At 44.0% G+C, this 12,225-nt stretch overlaps 1 protein-coding gene across 1 annotated transcript; it reads right to left on the reverse strand.

Annotated features, from left to right (window-relative positions):
- Window positions 1–6,126: 6,126 nt before the first annotated feature.
- LOC117446176 (nuclear factor 7, brain-like) lies at window positions 6,127–7,677 on the reverse strand. Its single transcript, XM_034082194.2, has one exon. It carries the CDS (start codon window positions 7,675–7,677, stop codon window positions 6,286–6,288), a length of 1,392 nt encoding a protein of 463 aa, XP_033938085.1. The 3' UTR covers window positions 6,127–6,285.
- Between the last annotated feature and the right edge of the window lie 4,548 nt (window positions 7,678–12,225).

Here is a 12,225-nt window from a genome sequence, read left to right on the forward strand (position 1 = left end):
ACACATTGTAAACTCTGATGTGTGTTCAGACCAGTGGCGTAACAAGGTTGTGATTGGCCCCGGTGCAACTATTTGTTTTGGGCCCCCCCCCCCCCAACTCAGCGCTGCTTGCTTCTTTCTTTTTTTCTCTCTCTCTCCACTTTCAAAATCTATTTAAAACTCATAACAGACAAACACAATTCCCAAAGTTGTCTTGAAATTAACTTAATAAAAAAAATATAGCCTACTTATGCAAACAACATTGAATCTGGACTTGAAATGATTCTGATTAGGCCTATTTGGCATTATTCCTGGAGCACGCGCCCTATCTCTCTTTCTCTCACTCTCACTCACAAACACAGGCTTCAAATCAAGTCGTCATTATTACAACAACTGATAACACTGGCAATTATTTTATATTTATTAGACTATTAAAAAAAATCATGCTTCAAAAAACAACGGCACAGCAAACTAGTCACACAATCACAGAATGAATCATTCTTCATCATAGCACAGCGGCCAAACGTTATCACAGACACAGGTTAGGTGCGCACAGGGGTGGACTGGCCATCTGGCATACCGGGTATCGTCCCGGTGGGCCGTTGACCCAATGTGGGCCGGTCCGCGATGTGTTTTTTTTTTCTTTTCTTTTTTTCCTCTAAATTCCCTCCAATTGTGCCGGCCAATTGGCTACAGAGGGCTAGCAGTGTGTTGCCAGCATCGACACATATTATTGGTCTATTGTTTGTCATTGTCAATCAATCATGGGCTGACAGGCGCAGAGAGCCCTGACAGTGCTGTCAATCACAACACAAACCCGGGTGGGGCGGGACCTCATGGCATGGGCGGGACGGGCTGCTGCTGCTGCTGCTGAGCTGAAAATGGATAAACGGAAGAAACGCCCAGGTGGCGCTGAAAAACTGCGACTTAAAAAGCTGAAGTCTCTGGAGGTGGAGGCTGCTAAATATTCTAAATTGACGGACCTATTTGGTGCCGGCAGGTGCTGCTGCGCCGGGAGACGAGCGAGTGGAGGCATACATGGTAAGTAACGTTAGCCTGGGGCTACATTTTTGAGACATGTCCAAAAATAAGTAGAAAACGTTTTTACATTGAATGTGATGTGACCTAATTAACTGCATAGTCCTACTTGTGACAATATATTAGCCCAGAGTTGAAGGGCTGTGAATGTTGGTAGTTGTGGTTGATTTTGTTTAAATATGCCGAATTGTGATATTATGGGTTATTATTGTTCAGATGATTTAGCTAGGCTAGCTAAGAGCTGCTAACGTCCGCAGTCTCTTGTTGCCATAGCAACAGTAAACGTTCACATGGACCAACGAGCTGTAAGTAGAGATGCAGAATCAAGCTGTATTGTAAATACAGATGAGATACTTTGAATTTGAGCACAAAATACAAGTAAACCTATAGGAAATAATTAGTTTAATTTGCAATATTTTCCATTGAATTTATTGTAATCTTTCAATTCATTTATTGTTTACTGAGGTGATAACTATTTCATAATTTGTGTGTAACTTTAATTTCTGTGTAAATGTGTTACTTTTACTGTAGTTTTCAAATGGCTGTGTATAGTGCTGTCTTGAGCATTTTCAGGTATTGTCACAAAGATCTGACTTTTTTGCATTGGAAAACACTAGTAAGTGTCATAATGAAAACATGGCAAAGCCACTAGTGTTGTTACGCTCACGAACGTTTCGTTCAATATTAACTAATCTTTTATCTTGTACATTATTCTGTGGTTTTGAGTTATTTCCCCATTCAATGATAAATGCTTTCCCTATGTCCAGCCAAGACAGGTTCAGGGCAAGTCCAGCTGGTCAGTTCAGGGAGAGAGCCAGACCAATTCAGGCAGCCCAAAGACTGCACCACCTGAGAGGGAAAAGGCTGTAGAGAGTGACGAGTATGTCAGCCCAAAGACAGGATCACCTGAGAGGGAAAAGGCTGTAGAGAGTGACGAGTATGTCAGCCCAAAGACAGGATCACCTGAGAGGGAAAAGGCTGTAGAGAGTGAGGAGTGTGTCAGCCCAAAGACAGGATCACCTGAGAGGGAAAAGGCTGTAGAGAGTGACGAGTATGTCAGCCCAAAGACAGGATCACCTGAGAGGGAAAAGGCTGTAGAGAGTGAGGAGTGTGTCAGCCCAAAGACAGGATCTTCACAAAGTTCACAAAAATATGGCTACCCTTCTTAGAACATGTTAAGTCCCTCCAGTTGGAGTCTGTCCCCATTGGCTGCTGAGTCGCCCCCCTGTACCGCAACAGCTCACAGGAATGCTCACAAAATGTCTCGCAGGTTGTTTTTGTTTTGTTTTGTTTTTTCCTTTTCTTTTTTTTAATTAATTTTATTATTATTATTATTTATTTCATTATTGTCTAATTGTAACTGATGTATTGTGTCTTGGGGTTGTTTTGTTAGAAATCTCAGGGGTAATGCATTGTATTGCTGCTGTCTTTGTGTATTGAAAATCGCAAAAATAAATCATATAAAAAAAAACTGCTATCAAGGAATATGACTCTCCTTTGTAGTATGCATGAGAGAAGATGCCGCGAGATTAGTGGACTTCTATGTAGTGTCCGCTGATAATGTAGTGGGCTGGTCTGGACAGAAAATGCCAGGGCTGAATTTTTACCTACCCCTGGGTGCGCACCATGCGCATTTTCCAACATAAGAGAGGTCACAATTACATTGCTACAGATTTAAATCTCCGATCCCTCTCCATAGCAAGAGAAAAGCTACTCATCACCATTAGAAGTTAATCTTGCGGGCCTTGCGCTCAGCAAAGTCGTCAACAACGCTGCTCAGGTCTAACTTCCGGGCCCTGCTGTTCTCTATTGAGAGTGTTGCCAATCCACTGAGTCGTTCTTGTCCCATGCTGCTTCTTAAATACGTCTTAATCAATTTGAGCTTTGAGAATGAGCGTTCTGCGGTCGCAACAGTGACAGGTATGGTGAGATATAACAGTAATGCTGTGCACACTTCGCTAAATGTGGCTGCCATTGAGCTGTGGTCCACAATAAGCATCTTGGTCATATCCTTCACAGATGGTTCTTTAGCTATTTCAGTCTTAAAGCAGGCTCTGAATGCAAGGAGTTGGACGGGGAAACTCGGGGATAAATCCCTGCTGTAGTGGTCCGCGAGGCGCTGCGCGTGCTGGTGAAGGGCATCGTCCTGCGCACGGTTCAATGTCCCGGGTGGATTGCCTGGAACAGTTTGTTCGTTTCACGCATAGAAGTGAACCTCTGTGACAGCTGGCTGTTAATGATGTCCAGGCTGGCGTTGAACACATTAATTCTGAAACGGCTCTCGCCATCACTAAGCCTCTCGTCTTGACTGAGTTCATCGAAGTGGCGTTTCATCCTTCTTTTGCTAATTTCCGTAAACTCGCTCTGCGCTCCCCATCTCTCAGCAAGATTTTGAGCGGTGCGTTTGACCTGGTCAAAGTCATCTCGGTATGAAGATAGAGCCTGTATTGTGTTTTGGAGGACACCAACAGCTTTGTGGATGTCTACATCCTTTGCATGCAACATCTTTGACACTGCATTCATGTTTTCCAGTATTTTTGTCTGTTGTACGACAAGAAAAATAAAGCTGCATTTTTCCATATGGTTTTTTAGGGCTGTAGCCTCGTCCCGTTCCTCCCTCTTTTCGCTGACCAGAGCGATTTTAGTTAGAGCTTTCATGATATCTACATACCGGTATCTAAGGGCAGCAATTGCATCATGTCTTGAGCACCACCTGGTTGGGCAGAGGCGCTTCATGGTAACTTTACCATGCTCTGAGAGTTCTGATGACATGATACCGGAAAGGAGTGACCATCTCTTAATGCTTTGGCTGAAAAAAGTATAAAGAGTCTCAACAATATCATAAAAATTGCGCAGCTCCGCTATATTCTTTACGGAGTCATTCAGTGTCAGATTTAAATTGTGTGCAGCACAGTGTACATATTAGCAAGCGGTTCCATCTCCATGATCCTGGCCTGCACACCTGAATAGACCCCACTCATGTTCGCCGCGCCATCGTATCCCTGGCCCTGACAATTGCTCAGGTGAAATCCGTAACTCTCTATGCTGTCCAGGATTTTCTTTTGGAGTTCACGAGCTGACGTGTCCACTGTTTCCACGAACCCCAAGAAAGCCTCGTTTATCAGGATATATTTTGCGTTGTCGTTTTCATCCCTCTGGATTGTCACATATCTATCAGTTGAATTTTCTACTGCAACAATACACACAGAGCCGAGCCGAGCTTTAATGAAACACAGAGACCCAGAAGTAATAGTACTGTACTGTATCATATTATTTTCGAATCAATAATTTTTAAATTTATGATTTTTTTATTTTTTTAATAGCCATTTTTCTGGTCTCTCGCTCCCCTCCTGGCATGCCTCTGCGCCTCCCAGGGGGGGCGCGCCCCCCACTTTGAGAACCACTGTCTTACTGCAATCAATAAATAAAGAACACAGAATTATTAAATATAAAACACAGCATTTGTGTGATTATACTAAATGATTTACAAATAAACACCACTGCATATTTACAACTGTTACACATGCTGATGTAACGCAAATGTTTCCAACTTGAGATCAATAAAGTATATCTTATCTTAAGATGATCGATGGCTGCCATATTTGCCTCTGAACCTTGACAAGTGCATGTTTCAGGCTTATCAATGAACAACAGGAGGGGTCACAAACATAAGACCAGCTGTTAAATAAAGCTCTTCTGACCTTAGCTGGCATGTGGGTATATTAATGCTGCCATTATGGGCACAAGCTATATTCACCCATTTATTAATTATATGTTTTAAATGTGAGTGTTTCCTATCCCCTAAACCTCCAGGGATGTACGCAGTTTAATACTGGCAACTTCTTATTATGGAAAATACGAAAACGTCTTTTAAAACTACAACTCCCAGTAGAGACGTGCCATAGAGAACATGTTGCGAAACACAATAGCCAGCATGTGTAGTTCTGGGGACGGGGTGGACCCGTTCAAATCCAGTTTTGGACAGTCTGCCGTGGTTCCATCCCATGTCAAGTGCTGTTCGACGCTCGGCGTAACCCTCGGAGCACACTCAAACATCCAATCACAGAGCTTGGTTTGTCAAGCGAAGCGGAGAGAATACTTATTTCCGGGTGTAATATTCTCTAAAGCAAAGGAGCTGCTCCGACTCTCGGTCCTGACGGACTCCAACTTGTGTTTATTAATCAAACAAATAAATAAATACAAGAATAATTATGTGTTATTGTTGAGTAAATGGAGAATTGCACAGGGGAAAATAACGTATCTATGCCACAATTTTAGATAAACTAATATGTTTGCGCTGTGGACCAACACTATACATTGACGGGGAAGGGGGTAGCAATAAAGATAACACCATTAAACAGTTACACAACATAACAGAAATAATATCGATACCAGCGTCCCTAGCAACCACCTTGGTAACAATGAAAACGTTGAATGGACACAATTTCCTGAAGTAATCTTCGTAATAACTAGCAAACTAAAGATCATGTGCATCCACTGCAGACATAATCTGAAATAACAACTCATATTTCTCGCATCAAATGACATCAAAACGCATTTTAATGGCCAAACTAACCTTGAAATAGGCATTTTCCACCGAGAATAAAACGAATGTCGGCAATGTTTCTTTTTCTGCAGGGAGAAATTTGAAGATCACATGACATAGATGCCAGCCATTGGAAATGAATGGTGAAAAAAAACGTAGGGATTTTACAATTTCAGAGGCGTTTTTATAGAAATACTGCGTCCTACGTTGTGGACCAACGTAGTTATTACGAGACTGGGTTGGATTAAACATGTTTCAAATGGAGTTGATCAATGATTCACTGCTCAAACTTGGATAAATGTTTTCTTTATTTTAAATCCCATCATGCAGTAGTAAAAAATTAACAGTTTAAATTGACAAACTTGAAACATAAAAAGGTTAAACTAACTCACCAATCTGAAACTTGTTGAGACATTTAAAATGTGAAGATATATAAATATACAATGTCCTCTAAATGTAGCAGTTCAGCACATGTGATGTAAATGAAGGATTCTTGCAGTTATGTGTTGGTCCCTTGGATAAAAGGGGCAGCTAAATGCATGAATTTAAAGTTGATATGAAAAGCAAATTATCATACTCAACAACAATAACAAAATAAATTGTGAAAAATAAATAAACACGTTTGGAATAGAGAGACGGCAGGAGGACAGGAGGTGCTTCAGAGGTCAGGGAATGATCTCTTTAAGAGATAAACACCATAGATATAATGATCCTGTTCATCTCTACATGCTCTGATCCACTGTCACACACACCTTCACTGGTAATATCTTCACTTCACCCCCAGTGTAAATGTATGGAAACATCCTCTCAGTGAAAGTGTGTGTGAAGGTGTGTATGTGTGTGTTAGTGTCAGGATCGGAGAACGACAACTTTCCTCTGTTCCAGTCCAGATTCACTCTGACCCGCTGGAGCTCCTCCTTCAGGCTGAGAGGAGTGTGTGGATCTAATGGTGAATATGCTGAGGAATAACCTCCGTGGAGAGATATTCTCCATAATCCATACAGATTGTTTCCCTTCCTCCGGACAGACTCTGCTAACACACCCAGATCCCACCATCTACTGTCTGTAACCAGGACATCCCAGCTGTGAGTCCCTGAGTTAAAGCCCTCAGATCCCAGGACAGAGCGGTAATAATTAAACCTCTCTGGATTATCAGGAGGCTTCTGTCTCTCTCTTCCTCCTTCACTCACACTGGTCAGATCTTCAGACAGGGTGAGGTTTCGATGAACAGTGTTTGGGTCCAGGATGAGAGGAGAGTAGGACACCATGTCCTTCATCTTGCTCCAGATGTTGAAGCTGAGGTTGCCCAGGTGTTTGGCCTGGTCTATCAGAGCTCCTGAGGGCAGCTGTGGATCCTCCAGCAGGGGGCGCTGCAACCTCTCCACTGCAGCCTTGCAGTTGTGCAGGAAGGAGACGTCTTCAGCTCTCAGCTCCTCCTCTGTGGCTCTGACTGTGTGTGAAAGAGCTGCTATCTCTCTGCTCACAGCCTCCATCTTCTCCTCCATCATCCTCCTCTTCTGCTCCTCTTCCTCCCTCAGTGCAGCCATCCTGGCCTCCTCTTCCTCTTCTAGAAACTGGTGAAGCTTCTTGAACTGCTCCTTAATCTGCGTCTCTGTGTGTTGAGCTTGGACCTTCATGTGTCCTGCTGTTTCATCACACTTCACTTTAACTTCTTCAAAGAGCTTCAGTTTCTCCTGAAAGGGCTGCAGAGATTTCTGGAGCTCCTCTCTGAGATCCTGAGCAGCTTCATCGATGGGTCTGAAGCTGTGGTTGGTGTGTGCTTTTGAATCTCTGCAGACGAGACACACTGGCTGCTGATGGTCCAGACAGAACAGTCTGAGTTTCTCAGAGTGCAGACTGCAGAGAGCCTCTGGAGGTCTCTGGTCTCTCTCCTGTAAGAAGGTCTCACACAGGTTCTTCAACACCAGGTTACAGGGAGGTTCATCTTTGGAGGATTTTCTCTTACAAACTGGACACTCCTTTACTTCTTTCCCATCCCACCAGGTCTGCAGACAGGCTTTACAGAAGCTGTGGCTACAGGACAGAAGAACAGGATCTCTAAAGATGTCCTGACAGACCGGACAGCAGAGATCTTCCTCTAACCTGGAAGCCATGTTGTCTCTGATTGAAGCTGAAACACAGCAGACAGGAAGTACAGTCAGTCATGGCTCCCCTCCCCCTCCTATACTGACTTCACTGAAATTCACTTTGAGTGATGTTTGGAGACTCACCTTCAGGGGGTGGAGGGTCCGCAGGTTGAAGCAGCAGTGTTGTAGTTTTCACTTTTCTCTCCTGTAGCTGAACTCAGAGGAAGTTGTTAGTTTGGTCTGAAGGTGAATCTGATCGTCTGTTTTTCAGTCTGCCTGTCTCTCTGCAGTGAGGGAGAATAACAAACTGTTTCCTGGTTTGTCTCAGGTGAGTCAGGTGAGGGAGCTAGAAGCTCTGTCAGTATCAGAGTTCCCGTTATCCGGTAATTACCAGACTACGACCGGTAAAATAAGCTGAAGACCGGTAAATCTAAATCTCTCCGGTCAAAGTGTCCGTTCAAAATAATTTCCGTTTAGCGCAATACCACATCAGTTGCGCAACTTGCACCATTTATGTGACAAAAGAGAATGTGACAGACAAGAAGAGTCAATTCTAATGTCTAACACTTAATGTGGAGAAAGAGATGTCCTGGATGGGTTGATTGTGCGTTGATCTGTTGGTAATGCCTCGGGGTTCCGGTGGGCATGTAAACAAATGCATAATGCTGCGCTATACTTTGTGGCCTCACCCGGTTGCATAGCGACACTTATTGTTTAGGTGTCTTTTAATAAGCAGGTAGTCCTATCATTAGCTAGAACTAGCTGGATCTGATCGATATGGACATAAACGTGAGTGAAGTCTAATCTGACGGGAGAGAGAGATCAACTGCTGCTGACAAGTCCACACGCAGCTCTGCATGATCACATGCAGCGGTGAGCGGACAAAACACACACTTCAGGTTAGAATATCACACGTAGCTAATTACCTCTCAACCTACCGTAACTAGTTATAGATATGTTTAGTTTTACCGTTGGGTCACTCAATACTGACGGGCTGTCAGGAGAGGGAGAGCACTCCGTTTATTATTATAACACTTTTGAATAATGTAGTTAATCTACTATTATTAGTTTGTTTAATATCGAATCATATCAATTTGTTTTAAAGGTCAATAAATAACAAAGAAGACCTTTGACCGGCACTTTTGTCATTTTGTCCGGAAGATTTAAACTTTAACGGACATGTTGACCTAGAAAATATTCTAACGGGAACTCTGGTCAATATATGACATCAGTTTACAAATGTTAACCCATTTTTAACATTTGGTTCGTTTAGTATGATATTCAGATGCAGATGCAAGGCAAAGCATGGCAAGGCAAGTTTATTTATACAGCACCTTTCCACACAAGGCAATTCAAAGTGCTTTACAAAAATGAAAGACATTAAGAGAATGGCATTTAAAATCACTCATTAAAAAGCAAAGATAATCAAATAAACATTAAAAGAAAAAATACATGGATAAAAGTTACAGTGCAGTTTAAAGGCCCTGATACACCAGGCCGAAGTCGGCCGTTTTCGTTAGTCGGACGACGAAGCGTGCCCTCTCGCCAAACTCAATTTGGTGTGTCCCGCACCTTTGGCCATGACACGCCTTATTTGGCCTTTAATGGCCGACGCACGGCCGATTCAACATGTTGGCTGATAGCTCCAGTACTGCACCAAACATGTTTTCGATGGACGAGAGTGAAAATGGAACGCACAGGCTATTTGTTGTTTGTTTATATCACGGAGTCTGTTCTTCTTCTCTGTCTTCCTGTTGTTGACTGTTTTGAAAGACGAATATACACTACCGCCGCCTGCTGGTAAGGAGAGTTATTGGCACTCATGCATGCGCAGTTCATACTTGCTCGGCTGAAGTCTTTGCGGTGTGTTCCAGTGCGACACATGGCCAAGACCATAGGCGGCGCGTGAGGCTCAGGTTTGGGAAGGCTAAGTAACTTTTACCTGACGCGGTCCGCCTCCGGCGTCTATAGAAAAAAGATCAAGTCAGTGAAAGCACCGCCTGCTGACCAATCAGAGCTCAGTGTGCGGAGTTTAAATATATCAAGTCATATTACAGGATAGAGGAAATACAGTTTAAACTGCAGTAGCCTGCAGAGAAGACGCCGACGTGTCGCACTTATCATTAATATCACACTGATATCACATCATCAATCAGATCATCGATCATATAATATCACAATATTTCCTTATCTGAGTCAGCTTCTCGAGCCGTGTCTGGCCGTGCAACACTTACATTGTCACACATACTGTATGCAGAAATTTTATTTTAAGCAACACATTAAGTTGACGAATCACTCAAATGTAATTAAATCCACTCATGTCTTAGATGGGGCAGTGATATCATACAACTTTTGTACGCATTCAAACACTCTGTAGTTTATTTATTTTTTAACAAGTTGTTATATATTCACCTTGCAGGTGCAGGTGCTATGTGTTGTGTTGTATCCTGGATTGTATGTTTAAGTCATGGATGTTTAAAGTTCATATTTGTCTAATATTAGTTTACTTTTCATGAATGAAGTATGACGCTGCGCTGTCAATACACTTGTATTGTTTGTGATTGGTCAAATGTTGCTAACCCCGCCCCTTTCACGTGAACACGCTCTCAGCTGGAGAGAGAAACCCTGGCTTGATTTACCGAGTTAACCAGCGTCGTAGGACCGCTTAGCGAGATCTCGTTTGTTAGGGTTAGTTAAGATAACGCAAACATATCCAGGGTCTGTTGAACTGGATTTTATGGCTAACCCTAAGCCATAAAATCGATTTCCACTGGTGATATCCCAAATGAGCTACCTCCGTGCCTCACCACAGCATCTGGCTTTATATCAGACAGGGCTACTATGCTAAATTGCTTTAATGAGCATTTTGTGTCTTGTGGCTCTCTGTTTGGCTGTGTGGCTCCTGTGAACGCTCCAATCCTTGACTCTGAACAACGTGGTCTGGAAAACCCTTTCAGTTTTACTCCTTTAACTATTGGTATTGTTCATGAAGCATTATCCAAGTTAGATCCTAGGAAACCGGCTGGCCCGGACAACGTAGAACCTTTCTTTTTAAAGATAGATGCAGATTTTATTGCTCCACCTCTTACTTCTCTTTTTAACCTCTCCCTTAGCACGAACACAATTCCAAAAGTATGGAAGTCTGCTTATGTCCTGCCTTTACTGAAAGGAGGGGAGGCAACTATTTTAAATAACTATAGGCCAATGTCTAAATTGTCAGTTCCATCCATCCATCTTCTCCCGCTTATCCGTGGTCGGGTCGCGGGGGTAGCAGTTCCAGCAGAGAGCCCAAAACTTTCTTTTCCCTGGCGACATCAACCAGCTCTGACTGGGGGATCCCAAGGCGCTCCCAGGCCAGCGAAGAGATATAGTCCCTCCACCTGGTTCTAGGTCTACCCCTTGGTCTCTTCCCAGCTGGACGTGCCTGGAACATCTCCCTAGGGAGGTGCCCAGGTGGCATCCTAACTAGGTGCCCGAACCACCTCAACTGGCTCCTTTCGACGCGAAGGAGGAGCGGTTCAACTCCGAGTCCCTCCCTGATGACCGAACTTCTCACCTTATCCCTAAGGGAGACGCCAGCCACCCTGCGGAGAAAACCCATCTCGGCCGCTTGTATCCGCGATCTCGTTCTTTCGGTCATGACCCATCCTTCATGACCATAATAATAATAATTCCTTGCATTTATTATAGCGCTTTTCCAGTGCTCAAAGCGCTTTACAGATACACATATATATATTTTTTATTTATACATGCAATGGTCACTGTGGACAATACCCACATCTGATGATCATTGCACAGCGCACTGCGCCACACCGTCCATCTTCACGCCTCAAAGTCATCGAGGCGCTTTTACAAGTACACATTGATATTATACATGTACTGTGGACAATACCCACAGGAGCAAATCCGGGTGAAGTGTCTTGCCCAAGGACACAACGGCCTGACGCAGTGGCGGCAGGAGCGGGTTTCGAACTGGAGTTCCCCAGCACCCCCCTTGATCTGATGATCAGATGCACAGACCACTGCACCACCCGTCCCTACGAAGGTGAGGGTAGGAATGAAAATGGCCCGGTAGACAGAGAGCTTTGCCTTCTGGCTCAGCTCCCTTTTCGTCACAACGGTGCAGTAAAGCGACTGCAGTACCGCTCCCGCTGCTCCGATTCTCCAGCCCATCTCATGCTCCATTGTTCCCTCACTCGAGAACAAGACCCCGAGATACTTGAACTCCTTCACTTGGGGTAAGGACTCATTCCCTACTTGGAGTGGACAGTCCATCGGTTTCCTGCTGAGAACCATGGCCTCAGATTTGGAGGTGCTGATCCTCATCCCAGCCGCTTCACACTCAGTTGCGAACCGATCCAGTGAGTGCTGAAGGTCGCAGACCGATGAAGCCATTAGAACCCCATCATCTGCAAAAAGCAGTGGTGCAATCCTTAGTCCACCGAACTGCAGACCCCCTCCCCCACGACTACGCCTCGAAATCCGATCCATGTATATTACAAACAGGATTGGTGACAAAGCGCAGCCCTGGCCGAGGCCAACCCTCACCGGAAATGGGTCCGACTTACTGCCGAG

Source organism: Pseudochaenichthys georgianus, chromosome 5, assembly GCF_902827115.2.
Source record: "Pseudochaenichthys georgianus chromosome 5, fPseGeo1.2, whole genome shotgun sequence".
Lineage (NCBI taxonomy): Eukaryota > Metazoa > Chordata > Actinopteri > Perciformes > Channichthyidae > Pseudochaenichthys > Pseudochaenichthys georgianus.